Below are 27288 nucleotides of genomic sequence, written 5' to 3'. Positions count from 1 at the left end.
CGGGGAGAGCAGCGGGCCATAGGCTCAGGAGCCTCTCTCCTCCAGACAGGCCGGCGCGGCCGCGCGCAACATTGGGGGGCGGAGCCAATGGCGCGGCTTGACGCGGTGACGTCAGACGCCCTCAGCAGACCCGGAAATAGCGGGAGATTTAAAAATGGAACCCCCCGGCAAGCTTTCCATTGACAGGACACATTCAGTGAAGGATTATCCTGGCTAACTGATACTGTCTACGGCTATCTGGCATCATGACTACCAAGGAATCAGAAGTGGAAGCCCTGCAAACCGTGAGTGTGACTAATTGCAGGGATGATATGCTCAGGAGTATAGCGATGTATGGGGGTCTTTTCCCTTATGTGCATGCATGTATCTTTGCAGGACAGGGAATCCACACGGTCTAAACAGGACCCTAAGAAAAGACACAAAAAATGCGCCCTGTGTCTTAAAAAATTGGACGAGGCGTATAAAAAGCCGCTATGACCTGAATCTACCTCCAAGATCCTTACAGACGAACAGTCTGCATTCAGGGAAGACATAAGATCCCTGGTTAGGGAGGAGGTCCAGGCATCGATCTCCAGTCTCCCCCCAGCTCAGCGGGAAAGAAGGGCCGCCAAGAGGTCTAGCCACATACCGCTAACCAGCTCAGAATCTGAGCAATCCCTGGGCGATCTTTCAGACGGTGAACTATTCGACCGTCCCCCTGACGTCAAGGATGAGCATAAAAAATACTACTTCTCATCAGGGGATCTGGACGACCTGATTAAGGCAGTCAGGGAGACTATGAAGGTTGAGGATGTGGTCGAGCCAAGGTCCGTGCAGGACGACATGTTCGGAGGGCTCAGACCAAGGAACCACACAGTCTTTCCTGTAAATGATACCCTTAAAAAGTTGATCGCGGATGAATGGGCCTGCGCGGACAAACACCTCTACCTACCCCGCGAGTATAAGGAGAGGCTTCGTTTCGCGGAGGAAGATGTGAGCGTCTATGAGGATGTTCCCAAAGTGGATGCACAGGTGGCCAGAATGGCCAAAAAGACAGCCCTCCTATTCGAAGATTCCTCTCACTCAAGGACCCTATGGATAACAGGGTAGACCCCTTGATGAAATGGGCCTGGCAAACAACGGCCTATACGCTGGAGTCCAATATTGCAGCAACTTCGGTGGCAAGGTCAATGTTCCTCTGGCTAGGTGAGCTGGATGACCAGATCAAACAGAGGGCCCCTAGAGACGCACTACAAAAATGCATACCCTTACTGAGATCAGGAACAGGTTTTCTGGCAGACACATCTGCCGAATCTATGAGACTGGCGGCCAGGAGCGCCGCATTGTCCAACATGGCCAGGAGGGCAGTCTGGCTGAAAACGTGGAAGGCAGATACAGCATCCAAAGGAAAGCTGTGTAACATTCCTTTTCATGGCCAACACATCTTTGGTGCAGACTTGGAGGAGATCCTTAAGAAGGCTACGGATAAGACCCACAGCTTTCCGGACCAGGCGAGGACCGGACTTTCCCACAGACGACAGCCATCCTTCAGGCCATACCAGGGCAAAGGAAAGACGGGGCGCTGGTTCTACCCCAAAGGAGGCAGGGGTAAGATAGAAACAACCCCTACCCCCATAAAGGAGTACCAGGTCGGGGGTAGACTACGAAAATTTTCCCAGGAATGGCAGGAGATGCAAATAACCCGTGGGTCCTGAAGCTCATAGCCCAGGAGTACAGAATAGAATTCTTCACCCGGCCCCCTAATAACTTCAGAGTCACCCCCACACAATCCTTACCTCCACCCAGACAGGAAAGCCTTAGACTGGCAGCACAGAGATGCGGCCAGAAGAAACCGGTAACAATTAGGGACGCAATGAGGCTCCTGGGCCTCATGACCTCTTGTATCGGCATTATTCCATGGGCCCAGGCACACTCAAGAACGCTCCAGAGAGCCATCCTGGGCAACTGGGAGGGGGCAACAACCTCCCTGGACATCAGGATGCCCATGTCATCATCCGTCTCACGGTCCCTCCGCTGGTGGCGGTCAACAGACAATCTAGAAGCAGAGTCCCCACGGGTGGCAGAGCCCTTCATATCTGTAGTCACCGACGCAAGCCAGTCTGGCTGGGGAGCGCAAGTGGGGCAGCGGCTGCTCCAGGGCGAATGGGGTCCGGCGTTGCGTAGCCAGACCTCAAATTTCAGAGCACTTAGGGCCATCTGGGAGGCACTCCACAGGGCTCAGGATATCCTAAAGAAGAAACATGTTAAGATCTTCTCTGATAATGACCGCCGTTTCACTTATTCGCCACCAGGGAGGCACCAGAAACTTCCACCTGCTGAAATTAACCTCCCCGGATCTTCCGATGGGCCGAGACTACGGTACAGTCCCTGACAGCGGTCCACCTCAAAGGGTCCCAGAACCTGACAGCCGACTTTCTCAGTCGAAGACGCCTAGACCCCGGGGAATGGTCCCTGAATCAAGAGGAATTTCATCTCATTACAGACACCTGGGGCAGTCCACAGGTCGACCTGTTCGCGAACAGCAAAAATTCAAAATGCCCCGTCTACTTTTCCGTAGATCCGAGGGACAGGGCCGAGGGGCTAGACTCCTTTTCTCAGAGTTGGGACTTCAGTCTGGCGTATGCCCCCCCCCCCCATACCCCTGATCCCGAGTGTTTTACAGAAGGTCCAGCAAAGCACTATCACACTGATCATAATCCCAGTACTCCGAAGACTAGCCATCACGGAGCCAATCCGCCTTCCAACCAGGAAGGATCTTCTAGCGCAGGGCCCAGTGTTGTGCCCCAATTTAGAGAGACTGAACCTTGAGCAGTGTGGATATTGAAGAACAGACGCTACTAAGACAAGGTCTGTCCTCCAGAGTTATCGCGACTCTACGCCAGTCTCGCAAACCTGTTAATTCAGCTATTTATAACAAAATTTGGAAAAAGTTCTCCTCCTGGAGGGGGCTGGAAGTCTCCAATCTTGACACCTCGGTGGCGGAGATTTTGGACTTCCTCCAGGAGGGTCTAGATAAAAACCTAAGACCTGCAACCCTAAAAATGCAGGTATCAGTGCTCTCGGCCATCCTAGACCAACCGTTAGCATATCATAGACTGATCCGCAGGTTCATGAAGGCGGCAGAGAGAATGAGGCCAGTCTGCCGTAGTATGGTCCCCCCATGGGACCTAAACCTAGTTCTCCAAAATCTCTGTAAAGACCCTTTCGAGCCTATCGATCAGATACCAATTAGATACCTCACCTTAAAAACCGTATTTCTGGTGGCAATTACAACAGCAAGACGCGTAAGTGAGCTACAGGCCCTATCTTGTAAAACACCTCACCTACTAGTCCAGGACGATATGGTTATACTAAAAACGGACCCCTTTTTTCTTCCAAAGGTAGCCTCGAAATTCCACAGACCGCAGGAAATTGTCCTCCCATCTTTCTGTCAGAATCCCCAAAATGATAGGGAAAGAGATTACCATAGCCTGGATGTAAGGAGGGCCATTCTATGCTACTTAGAGCAGACATCATCCTTTAGGAAGGCTGACTGTCTTTTTTTTGTTCAATTTCAGGAGCCGGGCAGAGGAAGAGCGGCTTCTAGGAGGTCCATTAGCCACTGGATAAAAACCACCATCCAGCAGGCCTACTCTTCCTGCGACAGACCTATCCCAGAAGGACTCAAGGCCCATTCAACCAGGGCAGTATCCTGCTCCTGGGCAGAGAAGGGCTATGGCGTCGCCAGACCAAATATGCAAGGCAGCCAAATGGTCCAACCTGCACACGTTTGCTAAACATTACAGGTTAAATACGGACCTCTCCTCCGTCCTCATTCGGGAGAAAGGTCTTGCAGGCAGTGGTCCCTCCCTGAGAAAATAATCTGGTATACTCCAGGTATGCCGTCAGGATGACGCCGGGGAAAAGGAGTGAATTTCTTACCGAAAATTCCTTTTTTCCGAGTCATCCTGACGGCACGTAATTCCCTCCCAAAACTCACGTGTATATATACGATTATGTGGGCACGATTCTGTAGCCCAGAGGCTCCTATGTCGGACATTCTTTTTAATGCGGAAAATTTGTGCATATTATCCTTTGTTTAAGTTCGGGTAAGCTACCCTTTCTTTATGTTTAAATGGAATTAACCATGTTTTTTTTTTATTTCGGCGCAAATAAATATCTTTTCTTGGTTAACCACGACATGTCCATGTAAGTTATTTAGAAGACCCTGGAGAATGGGAGGCGGGGGGAGCCTTTTGAAGTCTCTTGCTTCCTGTCCCTACAAGGTCAAGGTGAAACCTCCAGGTATGCCGTCAGGATGACTCGGAAAAAAGGAATTTTCGGTAAGAAATTCACTCCTTTCCTGGCTACTGTTTGCATTACATAAGCGCTCTCAGTCCAACTGCATGCCAATAACCATTTAAACATTTTTTTACGTGGACGTGAGCGAGGACGCAGGGTTCTAAATTAGGGTGTGGGTATAGGCCGAATTCCTGGTCTAGGTGAATCAGTCGGCTGCTGCGGGAATAGGAGAGAGGAAAGTTTCTGGGGTCCCCAGCTTCATATCACAATTTTTGGGTCCACGTCATAGACCTTTATTACAAAATGAGCAGTGTGAGCAGGTCCTGTCATGGATGGCAGAAAGTGCATCCAGCAAGGTCTCCAGGAACCTGTCTTCTACGCCATCCACTGCTGCAACTCTGAATCCTCGCGCTGCTGCTCCTCCTTCCTCCTAGCCTCCTCAGTCCATAAAAATGACACATTCAGATGAGCAGGCAGACTCCCAGGAACTGTTTTCGGGCCCCAGCGCTGATTGGGGAAAAATGGTTCCTCTCCCACCTGAGGAGTTAGTCGTGACCAATGCCCAACCTTTGGAAAGTTCCCGGGGTCTGAGTGATGAGGCTGGGGACTTCCGGCAACTGTCTCAAGAGCTTTCGGTGGGTGAGGAGGTCGCTGATTATGATGAGACACAGTTGTCTATCAGTGAGGCAGTAGTAAGGGCAGTAAGTCCGCTGTCCTCGGCCCCATCCAGCTATGTCTCTCAGCGCAGCGTCCAGCTGTCGCTAGCAGAAGCGTTGGAGCAAAAGTGCAAATACGCCGCCACATACCCGCACACTTAAGCTTTAAACGTGCACATAGCCAAATTGATCAGCCTGGAGATGCTCCCGTACAGGCTTGTGAAAAATGAGTCTTTCCAAACATGATGGCGGCGGCGGCCCCGCGCTACTCTGTCCCCAGTCGCCACTATTTTTCCTGGTGGGCCGTCCCAGCCCTGTACGACCACTTCTCCCACAACATTGTACGCGCCCTCACGAACGCGGTTACTGCCAAGGTCCACGTAACAACGGACACGTGGACAAGCACAGGCGGACAGGGCCACTATATCTCCCTGACGGCACATTGGGTAAATTTAGTGGAGGCTGGGAATGAGTCAGAGCCTGGGACCGCTCATGTCCTACCCACCCCCAGAATTGCGGGCCCCAGCTCGGTGCGGGTATCTGTGGCGGTGTATGCCACCTCCACTAAACCACCCTTCTCCTCCAACGCAACCTCTACCTCGCAATCAAGACGTGTTAGCAGCAGCACGTCGCCAGCAGTCGGTGTCACGTGGCGCGACAGCACAGCGGTGGGCAGTCGTCAGCAGGCCGTGCTGAAACTACTCGGCTTAGGAGAGAAGAGGCACACGGCCCACAAACTGTTGCATGGTCTGACAGAGCAGACCAACCGCTGGCTTTCGCCGCTGAGCCTGCAACCGGGCATGGTTGTGTGTGACAACGGCCGTAATCTGGTGGCGGCTCTGCAGCTCGGCAGCCTCACGCACGTGCCTTGCCTGGCCCACGTCTTTAACTTGGTGGTTCAGCGGTTTCTGAAAGGCTACCCACACTTGTCAGACCTCCTCGGCAAGGTGCGCCGGGTCAGCGCACATTTCCGCAAGTCCAACACGGACGCTGCCACCCTACGGACCCTGCAACATCGCTTTAATCTGCCAGTGCACCGACTGCTTTGAGACGTGCCCACACGGTGGAACTCTATGCTGCACATGTTGGCCCGGCTGTATGAGCAGCGTAGAGCTATAGTGGAATACCAACTCCAACATCGGTGGCGTAGTGGGAGTCAGCCCCCTTAATTCTTTACAGAGGAGTAGGCCTGGATGGCAGATATCTGACAGGTCCTTGGAAACTTTGAAGAGTCGACCCAGATGGTGAGCAGCGATGCTGCAATCATGAGGATGGAGGAGGAGGAGTCCCCTTGCACACATGGCTGACTTCATGTTAAGATGCCTTTCTCATGACCCTTGCGTTAGATGCATTCTGGCCACTACGGATTACTGGTTGTACACACTGCTCGACCCATGGTATAAGGAGAACCTTTCCACTCTCATTCCCAAAGAGGAAAGGGGTTCGAGAGTGATGCTATACCACAGGGCCCTGGTGGACAAACTGATGGTAAACTTCCCATCTGACAGCGCTAGTGCCAGAAGGCGCAGTTCCGAGGGCCAAGTAGCAGGGGAGGTGTGGAGATCAGGCAGCATGTTCAGCACAGGCAGGGGAACACTCTCCAAGGCCTTTACCAGCTTTATGGCTCCCCAGCAAGACTGTGTCACCACTCCCCAGTCAAGGCTGATTCGGAGGGAGCACTGTAAAAGGATGGTGAGGGAGTACGTAGCCGATCGTACGACCGTCCTCCGTGACGCCTCTGCTCCGTACAACTACTGGGTGTCAAAGCTGGACACGTGGCACGAACTCGTGCTGTATGCCCTGGAGGTGCTTGCTTGCCCTGCGGCTAGCGTCTTGTCAGAGAGGGTGTTTAGTGCAGCTGGGGGAATCATCACAGATAAGCGTACCCGCCTGTCAACTGACAGTGCTGACAGGCTTACACTCCTAAAGATGAACAATGCCCGGATTTCCTCAGACTTCTCTTCTCCACCAGCGGACAGCAGCGGTACCTAAAGATTATTTTCGCTGCAACCGCGGATGCAAGCATTGTTCTCTATCACCGTAAAAAATGGGGACCTTTACCTTTTGTCAATCTGTGTATGATATTCGTCCTCCTGCTCCTCCTCCTGAAACCTCACATAATCACCCCGAACGGGCAATTTTTCTTTGGCCCAAAAGGCTCATATAACTTTTGTAAACAATGTCAATACGTTTCAATTCTCAATGAGGCATTGAAACTTCCACCTGAACCAATTTTTATTTTAACTGGGCTGCCTCCAGGCCTAGTTACAAATTAAGCCACAGTAAGCTAAGCGATTAATGGGTTTCACCTGCCCTCTTGGCACGGGCAATTTTTCAGGGGTACATTTGTACTGTCGGTACACCAATTTCTTGGGCCCTCGCCTACAATGTAATCCAAGTAATTTTTATGTGCTACGCCTGCACTAATGGTACACCAATGTGTCTCTGGGGTTGGCCTACACTTTTGCTACAGAAATGTAACTCTGTTCTGCCTACCTATACTTCTGCCACAGTAATGCTAGAGGGGTCTGACTATACTTCTGCAACAGAAATGTAACTTCGGTCTGCCGATACTTCTGCTCCTGAAATGTTACCTTGCTTTGTGTATACAGTTACTACTGTAATGTTACTAATACTGGGCTCTGCCCATACTGCTTTTACGGAAATGTTACTGGGGCCTGTCTATACTGCTACTACTGAAATGTAACGAATACTGTGCTCTCCCTATACTGCTTCTACGTAAATGTTACTGGGGTCTGTCTATACTGCTACTACTGAAATGTTACTAATACTGGGCTCTCCCTATACTGCTGCAAGGAAAATGTTAATCTGCTTTGCCCATACTGCTTCAACGGAAATGTTACAGGAGTCTGTCTATACTGTTGCTACTGAAATGTTACTGGGGTCTCTCCCTACTGTTACTACTGAACTGTTACTGGGGTCTGTCTAAACTTCTACTACTGAAATGTTACTGTGGTCTGTCTACTGCTGCCAATTAAATGTTACTGGGGTCTGTCTGCACTGCTGGAACTGAAATGTTACTGGGGCATGTCGCAACTGATACTACCGAAATGTTACTGGGGTCTGTCCCTACTGTTACTACTGAACTGTTACTGGGGTCTGTCCTACTGCTGCCAATGAAATGTTACTGGGGTCTGTCCATACTCTTACCACTGAAATGTTACTAATTCTGGGCTCTGCCTATACTCCAACAATGAAGACATTCTTGGCAAATGCTTTTGCAGTGGTCCGTCTGGCGGCAGTCCAGAAATTTCACCTTAAACGACACAATAGGAAAGCCCCCCCACCCCCGCCACGGCCCACTTAATGCTGGCCACATTCCGAAAACCAACTAAATAAAACCGCGCTAATAGGTCCACAGTTGCGACCACTTTCCCGCCAACGCGGTTACTGGTAAGGTGCATATAACCACGGACACGTGGACAGGATACGTACTGCCTCAAAAACATCCCCCTCCTCCTCCTCCAACAATGAAGACATTCTTGGCAAATGCTTTCGCTGTGGTCCGTCTGGCGGCAGTCCAAGAATGTCACCTTAAACGACACAATAAGAAAGCCCCCCACCACGGCCCACTTAATCCTGGCCACATTCTGAAAACCAACTAAATAAAACCGCGCTACTATGTCTACACTCCACAACTTCATACTGGCCACATTCCGAAAACCAACTAAACAAAACTGTGGTAGTATTCAGTTATCCCTAGCTGAAGCTTTCAGCCAACTGGTAGAGCAATGGTGGCTTCCAACTTGTTGGTACTGCTAAGTCCAAAGATAAGCGTACAGCTGAGGTTGGAATACAGGTGACTATAGAACACAGCATCCCTGCAGGGCAAGGGACAGAGTAGCAGCAGGTACCGATACTTAATGGAAGCAGGCCAGCTGAGAACCACATACTCCCTGAATGATTTTGGACTGACCGATGATGAGGCCTTTACTTGTGATCATCTTTGGTAATTCCTAAGAAAGATGCGTGGTAGTAGCCAGAAACTTGGATTGCTATTTGCTAACACTTTGAAATGGACAACAGAAAACATATGAATGAAGCCATTCCATATTTCAGCTTGAGATGAGGAGGAGTGCAGACTTTCAGTACCTTGAATATCCTTTTCATTGCTATCAAATGCCCCTCTCTTGTCTCAGAAAATACTAGCTTTTCCACATAGGTGTTGTCTATCTGTCTATACTCTTACTACTGAAATCCCACTTAATACTGGGCTCTGCCTCTACTGCTGTAACGGAAATGTTACTGGGGTCTGTCGATATTGTTACTACTGAAATGAAACGGATACTGGGCTCTGCCTATACTGCTGCTACTGAAATGTTACTGGGGTCCGGCAAGACTATTACTACAGAAGTGTTAATAGGGTCTCCCTAGACTTCTGCAACATAACTGTTAGTGGGGTCAGCTTATACCTTTGCTACAGGAGTATTACAGGAGTCTGTGCATACTATCGGTGCACTAAGTGTTCCCATCGCGGTGTTCAACGTACATGGCCCAAAAAAAAATACCCCGGACTGACTAGGGCATGCAGTGTGGGCCGAAGCCCACCTGTATTTAATCTGATGTTAGCTCTACTATCCGGGGCACTGCATTGGGACAAACTACAGGAGCAATACAGCGCTAATGAGACGTGCACAGCTACGCTAGCATTGGAGTCTGCTCTAGGCCCGCGATTGCTGAGGGTTTGTGCAGAGGCCTATGTCCTGGGTATAGTGAAAGTCCGCTTCCTGCCTACGATTGCTGAAGCTGTGGGCCGAGGCCTATGTCGTGGGCGCGGTGCAAGTCTGCCATGTTTGGCCGCTTAATTTATTAATTGTTTGTCTTGGGTTGCCTAGGACCCACCTATGCTGTTGGTGCAAACTTAGTTCCCATCATGGTGTTTGACCTGTCTGGCACAAAGACACTGACTTGGGTAGAGGGCAGAGCGCTGACGGCTTTCCCCTTGCAGTGTTGATTTGAGCTATGCGACACCTTGACAGAATGAATACTGTGTGGGCACATGGATTCCCCATTGCTATGCCCACGTTTGCCGCTCCTGACGGAGGTGGCACAGGATTGGATTTCTCATTGCTTCTGTACAGCATTGTGGGCTATCGCCCCGCCCCTTTTAAAGAGGGTCGCTGCCTGGCCCTGCTAACCCTCTGCAGTGTGTGCCTCTGGTTCCTCCTCATGGCAGACGCACTTATAAATAGACATGAGGGTGGTGTGGCTATGCAGCCAGCGTTTGGCATGAGGGCAGCTGAAGGCTGCACAGGGACACTTTTTTTGTGTGCGCTGCGGACGCAGGGTCGTGTGTGTCTGTGTGTGTGTGTTGGGCAGCATGTAACCCAGGAGAAGAGGCAGGGGTGTGTCGTCCCGCAGGCAGTGCTTGTGCTTAGTTGGAGGTAGTGTGGTGCTTAGCTAAGGTGTGCCTTGCTAATGAGGGTTTGTCCAAAGTAAAAATTGGTGGTGGGGGGGGGGGGGGAGCACTCTTGCCGCTATTGTAGCCTAATAGTGGGACCTGGGATGCTTGATAAAGACCAGCAATGGTCGAAACGTCGCTGCCTGTACTATTTGCTTTTATGGATTTGGAATAAAAGAACATCTTTTTACATCATCTCCTTGTCTGCTGCGGATCTCCTTCACTTTTTAAATGGGACCTGCGAACCTGAGATGCAGCCCAGCATGTTGCCCCTCGCCTGCCCTATCCGCTTCTGTGTCGTTTTCATCACTTTCTTGGGTTTTCCAGATTTTCACAAGTGGAAAACCTTAGCGGAGCATGGGTGATATACAAAAATGCTCGAGTCGCCCATTGACTTCAATGGGGTTCGTTACTCGAAACGAACTCTCGAGCATCGCAGAAAGTTCGACTCGAGCAACGAGCACCCGAGCATTTTGGTGCTCGCTCATCTCTAAGCAATATGTATTAAAATAGGACAAAATGTTAATGTTAAACTCCGTTGAGGGTCCCAAAATTGAGACCTCCCCTAAAAGCCAAGTGTGCCTTGAACACACTGTCAATATTGTATTTTAATCTCCAGATCTACAATAATAGGCTAACACCATTTTATTTGGAAGCAGGGTACAGGAAACAGAAATACAACGCGTTTCAGAGAATAAAACCTCCTTTGTCAAGCCTAGGTTAATCAAATACAGGAGCTAGATTTATACACCGCTCATTAACTACCTCCTTTTGCTCCCATCTGCATTGGTGGCAATTGAGGTGTGGTTTAGTTTACACACCAATTATTTGATCTGTCGCTCGCCTTGGCCGGACGGCAGAAGTGATGGCATGAATTGCGTAACTGGAGCACACGTTTGTCTGGAAATATGGGGGTGTACTCTTCAGCATTCCAATTGGCAATTAAACATGCGCTTAAACGACTGGAAATGCGATCACATGTTGATCTAATGAATTTGCATTATTTAAAAGGCTTATGAACAGAAATCTAAAACTGTAAGATCATAATAAAATAGTAAATACAAATAAGGTAATAAAAGATGCAATTAAGTGATGTGATAAAGTGAGATCAATAAAATCAGTAAAATCAATATTTGCTGGCAAAAGGGAGGCATTGGAATCCAAAAAAAATGTTAAAGGGGAACAGAATGTGCACCGTGTGACGTCAAAAACAGATGGTGGTCACTGGTTCTGTTTAGGGAGATACTCTTGGGGAGTTTAGATGTAAAGCCTTATGGAGTAAATGGCGAGATGTGAACAGGCGCCATCTTTGTAAATTAACTATTGGTCGTCATCGACTGATTCTAAATTACAGGCAGTATTATGGCCCAAAGCTGTATTAACCATACTGTTTTTGCTTCAGAGCTGAAATCTTACATGTGCTATTTTATCACATGCCAGCTGTACAGACATTACAATTGTGTTTTCTTAAAGGAATAACCAACTCGTATAAGATTTCACTGACAGCAGGAATTTTTCAATATTTCACAATGTACAATTAGTGAGCGACGTGTATGTGGACTTACAACATGTACTTTTATTTTAAAGGTCTTGCTGTTATTTCCACCAGAGAGGGGCCACTGCATGAGCTGCTCATACTAAGGAGGCATAAATGTCTTACGGCTGTAATCCAACAAGAGATCCAGTTTGTTGTGGTATGTTTCATGCACTACTTGCAGTATGGTTTTGTCCCTGTTGAACCTAAGAGTGCTATTAGTGGTTGTCGCTGGTATGAGCGCATTTTGCAGAGAATTGCTGAGCTGAACTTGCTATTGTAGCTACTACCCTGCAATGAGCTCCGGGTCACCAGCGGCATTGTGTAATGGTGCCTTAGGCCTCTTTTACACGAGTGTGAAGCGCACGCCATATTACCTATGCAAAGAAAATCACGGCTAATAGAACCAATGGATTCCTATGGAAATGTTCAGACGAAAAATTTTTAATCTCTTAAAAGAAAATCGCACATAAAATAGGACATACACGATTGAAATCCAGCAACTAAAATTCCCTGCTGCATGAAACAGGACCTGACCTATCTTTGCGAGCTGCGCAGGAGTTTCCATAGACTCCTATGGGAGCTGGTGAATGCGCAACACCCAGCTTCTGATCGTGCGAATGGGCAATTTCACCACTAATTAAGCTAGAGACTTAATAGCTGGAAATCGCCCGCTCAAGCTATTTTTCACGGAGATAACTGCAAATTTTATTTTTACTTTTTCACCTTTTGCAGGTAAGTTTGGCGTAATTTTCACGCTTGTGTGAATGAGACCTTAATGTTGGCTACAAAATACATCCTCAGATTTTCATAGTAACCTTCATTTAATTTAAAGGGGTTGTCCCGCGCCGAAACGGTTTTTTTTTTTTTTTCAAACCCCCCCCCCCCCCCCCCCCCGTTCGTCACGAGACAACCCCGATGCAGGGGTTAAAAAAGATCACCGGACAGCGCTTACCTGAATCCCCGCGCTCCGGTGACTTCTTACTTACCCGGTGAAGATGGCCGCCGGCATCTTCTCCCTCCGTGGACCGCAGGGCTTCTGTGCAGTCCATTGCCGATTCCAGCCTCCTGATTGGCTGGAATCGGCACGTGATGGAGCGGAGCTACACGGAGCCCCATTGAGAAGATAAGACCCGGACTGCGCAAGCGCGACTAATTTGGCCATTAGACGGCGAAAATTAGACAGCAACCATGGAGACGAGGACGCCAGCAACGGAACAGGTAAGTGAAAAACTTTTTATAACTTCTGTATGGCTCATAATTAATGCACAATGTACATTACAAAGTGCATTAATATGGCCATACAGAAGTGTATAGGCCCACTTGCTGCCGCGGGACAACCCCTTTAACAGTAATTGCTGCGTCCGTGGCTGACCAGTTGGAAGACTTTGAAGTCTGATAAAACAGCAGGTGGTGGGGGAATCCTATCAAAGGGACTTTGGCTGTTCCTATCTGTGAAGCTGTTGGGCTATCTTGACTTATTATAATCCTAGCAAGACCTGGCCTGGTCATGGCGGAGTAGTCCCGCTGCTCTCAAGAGCTCCTGCTCCTGGAGGCATTCTCAGCCCACCATAGCACTCCTACCACCACCAATTAATACAAAATGAGCAGCAGCAGAAAGACTCTTAGCGGCACCTGGGAGTGCAGTCCGGGGCTCCCACCTGCCGCAGGATAGTAGACCTTCTCCTCAGTGGGCAGCATCAAGGCCATGGCAGAGGAAGAGGGGAAGAAGCCCCACCGGCAAATTCCACAGCAGTGGAGCAGCGCACAGTGGAGCAGCGCACAGTGGACCAGAACACCCCCCCCCCCCCCAGCCCCCCAGACACTCACTGCCACGGCCTTGGATGGCGGCAGAAGATCAGAGGAGCTCAGCAGGCAAGCAGACCCCACCGGCAGTTCCCCCTCAGCTCTCCGGAACTCAGTCCCACGTGGCAGGAGGCAGCCATTATGTGGGGGAGGGCAGAGCAGTGTCCAGATGGCAGACAGCAGACGAGACCAGGTGCGACACTGGGGGCTGTTGAGGGAATCCCTCCAACAAGAAGGGGGCCCCCATCCTGGCATCAGGGGGAATGGTTACCAGCCCTCACGAGCAATGTCCCCCATAAGCACCTCACAGGGGCTATCACCCCCAAATTTCACTACCTCACAGGCCAGCGATGTGACTGTGGGGGCTGATGAGGGAACCCCTCCATATTCAACAAGAGGGGGCTTCCACCTTGACATTCCCAGGAATGATCACCAGCTATCCCCAGCAGTGCCTTCCATACATCACCCAGAGGGATTATCACCCCCAGCCTCCACCACTCCACAAGTCAGCTGCAAGAGCCCTGGGGAAGCCCACACATGGGCATCACCTGCACAGCCAGCACGTCAGAGCCCGGGACATACCGCCCCTCTGGCAGAGCTCGCAGTGGATAGACGTAAAACCCTGCAGGAGGCTGACCCGTCAGTTGCAGCTACCTCCCACACTGACGTCACCATGCAGGACAGTGGGGACACAGTGATACAGCAGGGAGAAGTACAATTATCAAGGGGCCTGTGGGTCTCCTCTCCATTACCTCAGCACACACACCAAGATCGTACGTTGTTGGAATTCTGGGAACTGCGAGCCCATTTGCAGTCTATTCCTACCAAAGAGGATATGGAAGCATATATACTACATCTAGAATCTACATACAAAACTGAACTTTGCTCTGTCCGGCAGGATGTTCATCACTTGGGCGAGAGGGTCTCATCGACGGAGGGCGCTGTTGCGTCTCTTGCAGATAAAGTGGAGTATCACGAGTCCGCTCTAGCCAATGTATCCCACCAGCTGCATTTTCTGATGGGCTCTCTGGACAACTTAGAGAACAAGGGCGCAGGAATAAGCTCCATATCAGAGGACTCACTGAAGCTATAGAACCTTCCCGGATGGAAGCAACAGCGCGACAAATCCTCAACGATCTACGAGGGGCTCCCCCTGCTGCCCAGTTGGAATTTGACAGATGCCACAGAGCTTTCGGTCCTCGCTCTAGGGATCTAGATTGCCTGCGTAACATTATTTGCAGGGTCCACCAATAGCAACTGAAGGAAGCCATTATGAAAGAAGCACAGGAACAGCGGGCAATACTGCACGAAGGGTCACACCTTCAGATCTTGCCTGATCTCTCCAGATTCACCCTGGCCAAAAGAAGAGCTCTACGCCCGTTACTGGAGGAACTCCGCCGTCACGACGTGGCCTATAGTTGGGGATTCCCCTTTCATCTGCAGGTCCGCCACAGAGGGGTCATGAGGGAGATGAGACACCCAGACAAGGCTCCAGCCTTTTGAGAGGCGCTTGGTTTACCTGAGATGGACATTGTGGACTTGCCCACCTTTCCCACTCTACCCACTAACAAGTTTCTTCAGCAGCCATACGGGTCCCAGAAGAAGACGGCGACGTCAAGAGGGTTGAGGCAAAGCGCGGTCCCTGCAGGGCTCCCCATGTGGTTGATCGACACAGGTTAAAGGAACTCTGCTTTTATATTTCTCTGCCAAGTTTTTATGCTGCTGGATTCAAGTTTTCCATGTCTAATAGTGATTGGTTGGTGGTGGGTGCAGATTAATGCTGCTGTAGTTCCAGGGTCCGTCCTCGGAAAGCACACTTTAGATCAGGGGGCTCGGGTCTGGTCCGTTTTGGCCATTCCATGGGCTTTTTTTTTATTTAATTTTTTTTAATTTCACTTCCCACTTTGTTCTTTTTGCAGGTGCAGGCTTCCTCCCCTCCTTTGAGCGGGGGTGGGTGCATCTCAGTTAGGGAGGTGGCCGTCACCCTTATTGGGTTGGTTATCACCTCCTTAGTTTTGGGATTATCCCAAATTACTGTTTTGTAGTTTTTTGGGGTTTTTTTGTATTATCTGTTTCTTTTATCCTTGTGTTTTTTTGTTTTTTTTTCTCTCCTTCCTTTTCTCCCCCCGCCCCCACCCTCCTTTTTTTTTTCTTTCTCCTCACGCCTCTGCCATCTTCTGGAGCCTCCACCATGCTATAGCTGCCACTACCGGGCATGTCTAAACTGGATTTTTGCACCCTCAACGTGCAGGGTTAAAATGTGGCGCAAAAGAGAAATCCGGTTTTATATCATTTTACATAAGCTAAAATACCATGTCGTATTTCTCTAGGGGACTCCTTTCTGTGCAGGACATGTTCCAGCGCTGAGTGACAGGCACTTTACAGCGTGGTTTCACAGCACGTACCCGACTACCAAGTCAAGGGGCGTTTCAATAGCTATCCACAGAACGGTATCTCATAAGGTGCTGGACACGATGACTGATCCAGAGGGGCGCTTCATTTTCATAAAGGTCAGAATGTGGGGTAAACCTTTTACTCTTGCAGCGTGGTATCTTCCCAATCAGAGTCCTGTACAAATGGGTAGAACAATACTGGGTAAACTGGTGAACTTCACGGAGGGGGTTATAGTGTTTGGGAGCGATTTATTTATTTTTTTTTTTTTTTTTTTTTTTTTTTTTCCCCCTAGACCCAGAAAAAGACTGTACTTCTAGGTGGGCGACTGTTTCAGCCTCACAGCTCTGATTCTTTCACAAGGCCCTTAGGCAGTTGCAATTAGATGTCTGGAGGGTAACTCATCCTTCAGATCAGGATTATTCTTACTTTTCTCCAGCACATCAAACTCCTAGCCGCATTGACCTTATTCTTGCAAGTCATTACGCGTTGACATGGTGTCCGGGTGGCCTCTGTTGGGTCGGCATTGTGGTCTGACCATGCCCCAGTCCTCCTCACTCAGTCACAGGGGCCCCAGAGCATCCCTGGTCATGGAGGCTGAATGACAATCTCCTGAAGGATACAGTATGCTGTGCGGACTCCACCTCTAGACCGGTCCAATGGGAAGCGTTTAAATGTGTCTTAAGGGGAGTCCTCATTAAGCATGGGACGCGCCTTAAGCGCTAGAAGGCGGCCAAGATTGTCTCCCTGATGGCTAGGATAACGACCCTGGAGACCATGTTTCGCCAGTCACACTCAGTGTCCACACAGTGAGCTGCTGAACACTAGGGAGGAGTTGACACATTTTGGACCAGAGGTACATGCGTTTCTGGGACAATTTGAAGTGTTACTCCTATGAATATGCCAACAAATGCGGACGCTCACTGGCGTGGTATCTTCGCTATAGGACAAACCTCACATATGTTCCAAACATACTGGATAGTGCAGGTCATAAGAGACATGACCCAAGAGAGATCACAGAAGCATTTCGTGCATATTACCATGGACTCTACAATTTAAGAGGTCAACTGGCAGACATGACGCCAGACAGTCGGAAAAACAAGATTGTTTACCGCCCCATTTCACTTATTAACCTTGACATTAAGCTGTTCTCCAAGGTCCTGGCGGGCAGGCTGATTCCCATTTTGCCAGTCCATATACATAATGACCAAGTGAGATTCGTAAAAAGCCGCAAAGCTATAGTTAATACCAACAAGACTTCTGTTGATTAGCAAAGCCAAGCAGTTGTCACAGGCATTTTGTCTCCTCTCGGTGGACACGGAGAAGGCCTTTAATCACATTAGCTGGGACTTCCTGCGTTCCTCGTTGACGCAATTAGGCCTCAGGCCTAAGTTTCTAAGTTGTATCCTGGCATTATATGGTAACCCGTCGACACAGATCCGTGTAAACTGTCTCCTGTCAGACCCAGTACCTATTAGTAATGGAACTAGAAAGGGTTGCCTGCTGTCCCCCCTTCTCTATGCCATTGCTATGGAGCATTTGGCTGCGGCACTGTGGAATAAGCCCGATGTCTGTGGCCTGCGAATTGGGACCCAGTCCTGTAGGGCTGCCCTATATGCAAATGACCTGCTGCTATTTGTTTCTCAGCCCCGCATCTCATTCCTGGCGATCCTTTGGGAATTCTCTAAATTCGGACACCTGAGTAGCTTTTAAAGTAAACCTCCATAAGTCTGAGGTGCTGAATGTCTCCCTTCCAGCTGGTGAGGGGGCCCATTTAGCTGACCAATTTGAATTTTAATGGAGAACCACCTCCATTTAATACTTAGGGGTACATATTTCGGCAGATATCCCTTCGCTATACCATCTTAACTATGCTCCCTTGCTAGAAAGAGTGACGTGACTTGAACGGCTACGCTGCTAAACAACTGAGCAGTCTTGAGTAAACGTCTTGAAAATGGATGTGACTCACAAATTTCTCTATCTTTTTCAGACCCTGCCAATTAAACTCCCAGCTCTGTTCTTAAAACTGATCCAGCTGGTGTTTTGCAAATTTGTGTGGGGCGGAAAGGGAAGGGGGGGGGGGGGGGGGGGGGGGGGGGGGGGGGGTCTACCAGACCTTAAAATTTACTACTTGGCCGCAGTCCTTTTCAGGCTCCTAGACTGGCATCCCCACACAGACTTGAAACAATAGGTGGGCCTGGAGACAGCACTGGTGTGCCCTTATATGCACCTGCTGCCACGGCTTTCTGTGAAGGACTGCTCTTCCTCACACTCCAATAATGTGGAATTGTTTGGAGGTCTAGGATAGGCTGACTGCTAGAGGGGACATAGGGTTCTGCGAGGGGGCCCTATTCCCCATGTTCCACAACCCTGCATTTCCCGCAGGACAGGAGAAGCAGAGCTTCCTCTGTTGGAGGGAGGTGGAGGATAAACGGTGCTGCCAGATGGCAAGCTCTAAGGGCCTCCCATTTAATGCTTTACAGGCATCCCGACCAGATCTGAAACCGAGATGGCTGGGGTACCTACAGTTGGCTTCCTTCTGGAGGGCGAGGCTGGGGACGTGTCGTCTCGGAGACCCGCCTGAACCAATTGAGAAACTATTCTTACGAGCTAACCCCCCCCCCCCCCCCCCGCGTTCTCTCCAGGATTTATGGTATCCTACTGGAGAGCTTACACAGGGCCTACCGCAATACACCAAAGGGTGGGGAGAGAGACTTGTCTCTGGAGCTGCAGGACTCTGATTTGGGAGAGAGGGTTCACGTTTGAACACAAATTACCCTTGGCCTGTGTGGCACGAGAAAAACTTAAAGATCCTCTTCAGGTGGTAGAGATGTCCAGACGTGATTCACCATATATTCCCCTCAGTACCAAGTTCCTGCTGGAGGAGTGGGCCCGGGCTTCATACCACGCTGCATATTTGGGAGTGCCCACTTATCCAGCCTTTCTGGAGGAAGGGCTTTGAGCTGTATAAGGGTGTGTCCCATAGGACGGTGGAGGCGTTCCCTCAGCTAGCACTACTGTTATCCCTGGCCCTTTTGCCACGGTCAAAAAAGGTCTCCTACGTCATTTCCTCACTGCGGACAGGGCGGTTGTCCCATGCCATTGGTGGAGTACTACCCCTCCCTCGATCCTGGAGTTTATTCAGGAGTTAAACCAATTAATGTATATGGAGGAGCTGGTGGAAGAAGGCTTGGAGGAGACATGCTCAAGTGGATGCGCCTGGTCAATATGGAATATATTTTGTGACTCCGCTGAGTTCCAGAAGATAACGGGATGGTGAGAGAAGGTCTCTTTGTTTTCTCTGGGAGGCAGGGGAGTGATATCGCCAAATGGGCAACCCACAGTCTGATTCCAAGTGGACCTGCCTTTATAGCCGCTAGAAGGTATTCCCTTTTTTTTTCACTTACTAATGGTTGTTATCCTTGCCGGTCTTCCCCTTTTTCCTGGTTTAAGGATCTATTAGTTCTTTTCTGTTTGTTTCTATTTTTTTAAACTAGTAATCTAGGAGTTGTTAAAGCAGACCAGATATTAGTAAAGGGGCCTGCCGTGTCGGTGGTCCCAGTTTCTCAATGAGTGATGTGCAAGTACAGTTTACCAGGGTAGTACTAAACAGATGTATAGAAAAACCTGGAAATGTCCCCCTTTTTTTTTCTTTTTCTTTCTCTCTCTGGTATGTTTTAAATGTGATGGTTGTCGCGGTCCTGTGAGACGAGCTACTTGTGGGGTTTTCTTTTTATTTGTGTGTAAAATTTATACAAAAGATCTAATGAACTTATTAAACATAATCCTAGCAGGACAAATTATACACATTTGTTAATGGGCTTAGGCGTTATATTTTATGTAATTTGCACAGTTTATTGTCAAGTATCCATCTTGAAACTACAACACAAAAGTAGTAGCACGCAGGCATACCTCACGTAAGGCCAGGGGGACTTCATGAAATACATTAGTTCTCATAATATATGACAGGATTGGGGAGCATGTTCAAGACAAAAAACTGCATAGTGCAGGCAGATTAATAGATCACTTTATGAGGAAAGATTAAGTATAACTTGTGTTTTTATTCAATTAAACCTCTACACATGCTGAGCTGAACAGTCCAGTGGGTGGAGCTATCAGTGATCGACAGCTGCTGGTGTATGTACAGTCCAGTGGGCGGAGCTATCAGTGATCGACAGCTGCTGGTGTATGTACAGTCCAGTGGTTGACAGTTACCCCTCTATGTACATTTATTCACTAATGGCTCCACCCACTGGACTGTTCAGCTCAGACTGAGCAGAAATATAAATTAATAAAATATGTTAGACTAAATCTTTCCCCATAAAAGTCTGCTCAGCTTCTCCAGCTCTATAACATACATGCAGTTTGGACAGCACGTTTGAGCTGACAGACTCCCTTTAAAGTTGCGTAGAATTAGGATTGGCTGACTCATGGGCTAATATGATATAATAATGGTTGCTAGTTGCTCTGTACTATTCTCAAATTTAAATTGATCCTTGCTGGGAAAAATATTCACACTTTAAAGGGGTTGTCTCACGCCAAAATGGTTTTGTTTTTTTTCAATAGGCCCCCCCATCCGGCGTGAGACAAACCCAAGGGATGGGTTAAAAAAAAAATGAAAAAGAAAAAAAAATTTATATATATATATTTTACTTACCCGAATCCCCGCTCTGTGACGACTTCTTTCTTCCTTCTCCAAGATGGCCGCCGGGATCTTCACCCACGATGCACCGCGGGTCTTCTCCCATGGTGCACCGTGGGCTCTGTGTCCATTGCCGATTCCAGCCTCCTGATTGGCTGGAATCGGCACACGTGACGGGGCGGAGCTACGATGACGACGCGGGACCAGCTCTCTGGCACGAGCGGCCCTATTCACCAGCCAGAAGACCGGACTGCGCAAGCGCATCTAAAAACGCCAGAAGACAGCGAATTTAGACGGATCCATGGCGACGGGGACGCTAGCAACGGAGCAGGTAAGTGTATAACTTCTGTATGGCTCGTATTTAATGCACGATGTACATTACAAAGTGCATTAATATGGCCATACAGAAGTGTATAACCCCACTTGCTGCCGCGGGACAACCCCTTTAAGTCTCTTTATGCCTATAAAGATTAGTCGAGTTCTAATGATACGCCAGGGTCTGGGCAGGAGACTTATTGGCCAAATATTGTAAGTTGAGATAGTGAGGAGTATTCAAGTGAATAGACATTGTTACACTGATGGACATAGATTATATATACATACTGAGCGGACATACCAGACAATTAATGGACAAGGGTGATTCTCTAATCTCCTACACCCTATGTGTTTCCACATTTACCTGCAGTCAGTATTTTGTTCTCAGTAATTGTAGTTACTCGCTGTGGATAAAACATTACTTCATTAGTCTCTTTCAGATAGTCCTAAACACTGTTATGTGATGAACAGCCAACTGGAAAACGAAAATGCGATGATTGGTGCATTGGTGAACAAAATCCCCTTTATTCACCCAAGTCATGTCCCATCCATTCTGGAAGTTTTACGGCACCAAGCAGCCTACAATACTCTGCTTAACAGCTGTATATCCAACACAATTAACCCTAGAGGTAAGTATATTGCTTTTATTTTTTTTCCTCCCCTATACAGTAGGCTGCAATATGCCTGGAGCATGCTGGAAAAAGTATTGGCCCCAAAAATGCACAAGCTGGAAAAATGCCACCAAAAAGACATTGTAGTGTTTCATTTCCTAATTGATCTATAGCTGAAAACTGGGCATGGTGTGTTCAGCGCCAAAAAAACACCTGTGTCAAAATCGAAAAAAAATGCTTTTCAATAAGACTGGGTGACGCAAAGACAATGTTTGTCAGATATTCCCAAAATATTCTTGAATATTGTTTCAAAATAGCCCAAAATATGAGTAAAATAAAATGACATCTGGGGTGATAGCTTCTAAAGTCCCTAAGTATCTGCAGAGAGAGGACCTAGGACAGCTGCCATGTCTGACCAGGAACTGATGGTTGAATCAAAAGAAAAGGAATCAAGGTGACAAATACAAAAGGAATTCCGAATAAATGGCTGCATTTATGAAAAGAGAAGACTGACCTGTAACTCATTGAAAGGGTATTGAAGGACATTTCTTGCATATTAGCAGGATATGCCATACGTCTGATAAGTCCCAGAGGTGGTACCTACATCTCATTTAAGATCAAGTACCTACCAACCCCAAATTATCTGTATGTGGTAATCAGGAATCATGGAAATGGCCAAGTGGGCAGTTTTGTTCTATTTCTGGAACTCCTATAGAAGTGAATAAAAGTTGTGGAAAGTGTAGCACAGCCAGCTAAACTCTGTCTGCAACTTCTGACTTTCCTCACGGTTTCCTGTCAATCAATTGAGAGCAGACTTGGAAGAAGGGAGACGGCACTTTTTTTTTTTTTTGAAGCAAATAAAGTAAATTGCGGTTTTGGTAGTTATCACACTGGTAATCATATATGCAATTTTTTTTTAAGTCAGTGTCCATTTTAAAGTTTCAAACCCTGTAGACGGGCACAAATAAAATAGAAGTTGTCCAGCAACTCTTTCTGTATAGAGGATTTCTTTAGTTCAGCATTTCAGTAAAAACAGATATATATATATATATATTTTTTTTTATATATTTATATATATATATTTATATATAAATAATAATAATATGAAACATGTAAGAGATCAAGTACCAAATGAGATTTTAAGGAGTCATTACATAAGAGCTCCTGCTTGAAACATGAAGGTGTTTGAATAATGTTTACTGAAGTGCTGAAATAAAGAAATCCAGATTGCTGTAAAACTTCCATACTTTCTTCTGTTTATCAGCCGTGGCTCTCCGCTTCCATGCACTCGGCTGGGTGAGCAGACTATCTCCAGTGTATTGTCAGACAGGTAGTTGTTGGGTTTGTCAGTCCTCATGTTATCAGCCTTTCATTTCACAGTACTCTATTTATAAAGCTCATTGGACAGTAGGATTACATTGATAAAAACTTTTATGTCTTGCTACTTTTTAGTATTTTGTAAAAAAAAAAAAGTGATAGGGGGTTGGGTCTTCTGGCGCTGGGGTCCTGAGCAGAGGCTTAACTAGAAGTTCTTGAGTCCTGATGCGAAATCTGTCACAGGGCCCCTACCAGCATACGCTGTCCATATTAGATGTCTTCTCATGTGATTGAGGAGCCTTTGAGCCCTTTAAGATTCCAGGGCCCGGTAACAACTGCAACCCTTATAGCTATACCCCTGGTCCGGAGTACAAATGACTGTCTGAGCGATGTGCTTGGCTATTTCCCTCAGTCACACAGAGGTCAATGGAGCATTAGTCATGCATGCCCACCACCACCCTGTTCCACTAGGGAACACGGAGTGTGCAGATGCTTGGATCACTTGAAGTCTAAGCAGTTGTTCCCCCAGGATAGGGAATATGTCATTAGTGTGGAATACCCCTTTAAGCAGTTTTCCTAGGATGTGATTGTCTTAGATTTTTAATTAAAGCAATACATTTTATTGCTGGTGTTTTGGGAATAGTGCTGGATTATTCATTTGTGGTCTTCCACTATCCATCGTCGACACGGAGCTTTGGTCCAGGCACAGTCTTGGGTTTGCAACAGGATAAATTACAGGAGTGCACAGTGATTGGAAACTGTTCTGTTTTGTCCCCCCAGATTCTACAAGTATGCTACACTTTGAAGTCTCCTTGCAGAGCGAGTACAAGATCTGCATTGCATTCCAACACCCCAATGGTGACAGTCTGTCCTGTGGTATCTATTGTGTTTTTAATATTTTTAATGATTACTTAATTCAAATATTGGCTTACTTTAAAAAAAAAAAAGTGGTGGTGTCACTGCTCACTGGATTTGCAGTGTACATTAAAGGTATAAATCAGGAGGATATGGTGGCTTATACCACTGGCAGATGCCACTGTATAGCCATATAATGGCATGTGTCGTGCATAGGCTCCCATACTAAAATTGTGTATATTATGCAGTGCACAATATACACAATATGTAGTGACAACAGGGGATAAGTCACTACTTGCCATCTTCTCCACTCAAGATGGTTGACACCACTCTCTGGAAGACTCTTGTACACTGGGAACTGGCATCTGCCAGTATTTTTTAATCTCTGCAACGGTTCACAGTATTTCGCACTATACATTAACCAGTCAGAAAATAAACCCTGACCGTCTGGTCACTCTCTATACATCAACTTTGAGCCTCTCTATTCTGCCTAATGCCATAACTCATTACACATCATAAAATGGTTCCTGGGTTAAAGTCCAGAGTGCTTCTCTCACACTTGTCCCACCCTGGAACCTCAAGCTGAATACTGAGGGACACCTCTTATACCAAATCTCTCAGGTGTAACTTAATTTGTAGAAGCACCTTTTTTCTGCCGACCCAACTACCACAGAGCCCTCTAGGGGCCCCACCCGGAAATGTCTACTCACACTATATAATTATATATATTTATTTTTTGGCAGGATGTCTCTGTATAGAATAGCCCGTACACATGAAAAACGTAGAATGACTTGCATCAGTCTGAAGGAGGCTAATGGGGCACACTTTTGGCCTCTATCAGGTGAATAAGGGCCAAATGTGAATGAATTAGAGATTTCCCAGCACCTACACCAATGCAGTGTGAATTCAGCTGGATTCCAAAAATATAATGGGATACTTATCAAGCAAACCTATCTGTGTATGATCCCCCATAGGTCCTATTGACTACATTGCCATGTCTTACCACATAACGAAGAAAAATTAAGTTAGACTGGATCTACTATTTAAACAGAGTGGATTCACTTTCTAAAGGAGCACAATTGGGATGCAGATACCAACAACCATTGGAAGGCTCATACAGTCTTTCTGGTCTGTCAGATATACTGAGACAAGCTATTAGAATGCCTCTTGTGTTACATACTACAACCTACGATCATGTATATTAACTAACGGAGGCAATGCAAATGTTCTACACTAAGCATATTGTACTTGATATAACTTTTGTCTTCATTGAAAATGACTTCTATCCATCTTGACTTGTGAAAAAAAATCCCCTATATGTCTCTGTACAGTTATTGTAGATGTGTTAAGCTGCAGGACATTAACGTGCAGTAACTACACGAGTCCATCAGACCTGCCATCGCCTTACAGCAATGAATTAATCGTGAAAGATCTGCAGAGGTAACTGCAGGCCATTTTATGACCTATCCATTTTATTATGAAGAGCATTGTGATGGGAACATATAAACATCTGTTGTACCTCTATCTACGCAGATGAGCATTCTACTGGCAGCAAATAAAGTAAATGGGATAATCAGCTGCATATCTAGAAGTGTAACCAGTAGAAAGGGAGAGATTGTGATTCTTCTGTATAGAGCTCTGCCGAGACTGTTCAGTTCTGGAGACCTCAACTATAGGAAGACACTAGTAATAGGAATTATATCACCAGTGTTTCTGGTGGCACAATGCGGCACACAGCTCTGCTACATGCATTCTGTATCCCATACAAGAGGAATCACAAGCAGCACAGCACTCGAGATGAAGGACCTGTGATGACGTCACCATAATGCTCCATGCCTGATCACATGACTGACGTCATCACAAGTTCTACATCCCAAGTGAGTTACATACTCCACCCCTGATCACCTGTGACATCGCAGGTCCTTCATCCCTGTGCACATTACTGGTGGACTACATCCCCCTACCAACCCCCGCGGCCTCAGTTGCTATGGAATACTAACGAACACCTAGCCGGACAGCAGTCGTGTCCTTACAGGATCGATGATGTCAGTCATGTGATCAGGGATGGAGCATGTAACTCAGGATGAAGTACCTGTGATGACATCAGTTATGTGATCAGGGGCGGAGCATGTAACTCACGGACAGACAGGTGTTTGTTTTTTTAGTATTTTGATTGATAGAGCAGAACAAGTCCAACAAAAATGGTGGAAGGTCTCAAGAACAAAACTAATCAAGAAAGACTTGTACTACATTTATATAGCCTGACTGAAAGAAGGGAGATATGATGGAAATCTGTCTGTGTGTGTATAATGTTAGTTATAAATGAGGTTCAGGAGGGAAGAGTTTTCATTAGGAAGCTGAAGACTAGAACAAGGGGCACAATGTAAGATTAGTTGGGGTGGACAGAAGTAATGTCAGAAAATATTATGTTACTGAGAGAGTAGTAGATGCTTGGAACAAACTTCCAGCAGACGTAGTTTGTAAAGTCAACAATAAATGTATTCAGGCTGCCTGGGAGAAGTATAGATCTATCCTAAGAAATAAATATAAGGGAGGACTAGATGGACCACGTGGGATTTTTCTGCCGTCAATTTTCTATGTAATGTGCGGAGTGTCTAAAATTATATTTTTTGCACTTGAAGTGTTATAAGAATCTCTCTTCTCTCTGAATTGGAGCCCATGACAAATTCTGTATTTTTGCAATGAGGCATTCTATCTGGTTTCTGGCTTTACATTCCTTAAAGGGTTATTCTAGTATTATCATATTGTGGATGGGGCTATGATTTACTATAATGGAATGTCAATATAAAAGTCTACATAGAGGATAGAAAATAAATTCTAAGCCAGCCAACGTTGTTCTTCCTTTTCTCAGTTGCATGTCCATTCCCTTAACAATGAGAACGATCTTCAAGAAGACTCAGGAAGCAAACCTTTCCGAGGATGTGGAGATGCATCCTGCAGAAGGGAACAGTGTTTTGACCCCAGTCTGTTCAGAAGACCCAAAAGAAGCTGTGATTGAACAACCTAGTATAGCACAAGACGCACAGTCAATCTGTGAAGAGAATATCTCCCAAAATGATGTGTATAACGATACTGGGGCTATATTGTCTGATCTAGGGCATGGTGACGTACATTCAGCTGATGTGCAGGAGTCTAGTCCCTGTCAATCTCAAGACCCGAGCTCCAGCTACACAGAAGACCCCTCTTTTTGTGCTGAAGAAATCAATTCTAGTGTGGTAGAGGAGCATAATTCTAGTGTTCCTGAGGAATCGTCTGGTCTTGTGGAGGCGTCAAGCTCCATCATTGTACAGGAGGAACTCAGTCCCATTATCGCTGAAGTCTCAAGTTCCATTACAGCCGAGGAACAAAGTTCAAGCAATACAGAAGAGCTGAGTTCAAGTGTTATAGAAGAGCTCAACTTGAGTATGATAGAGGACACACCTCTAGGAAAGGAATGA

The 27288-nt window shown here is 47.2% G+C and overlaps 1 protein-coding gene across 1 annotated transcript in view; it reads left to right on the top strand.

Annotated features, from left to right (window-relative positions):
• The window catches only part of LOC136587031 (mediator of RNA polymerase II transcription subunit 1-like), a 136364-nt gene extending 109076 nt beyond the window's left edge, over positions 1 to 27288 (top strand). Inside the window, exons 13-17 of the mRNA XM_066585442.1 lie at positions 11947 to 12053; positions 21478 to 21676; positions 23756 to 23851; positions 25162 to 25270; positions 26703 to 27288. Coding sequence (XP_066441539.1) covers positions 11947 to 12053; positions 21478 to 21676; positions 23756 to 23851; positions 25162 to 25270; positions 26703 to 27288 — 1097 coding nt within the window. The remainder of the gene's footprint in view (positions 1 to 11946; positions 12054 to 21477; positions 21677 to 23755; positions 23852 to 25161; positions 25271 to 26702) is intronic.

This window comes from Eleutherodactylus coqui, chromosome 12, assembly GCF_035609145.1.
Source record: "Eleutherodactylus coqui strain aEleCoq1 chromosome 12, aEleCoq1.hap1, whole genome shotgun sequence".
Taxonomy (NCBI): domain Eukaryota; kingdom Metazoa; phylum Chordata; class Amphibia; order Anura; family Eleutherodactylidae; genus Eleutherodactylus; species Eleutherodactylus coqui.
This window is presented reverse-complemented; position numbering and strand designations above follow the sequence as displayed.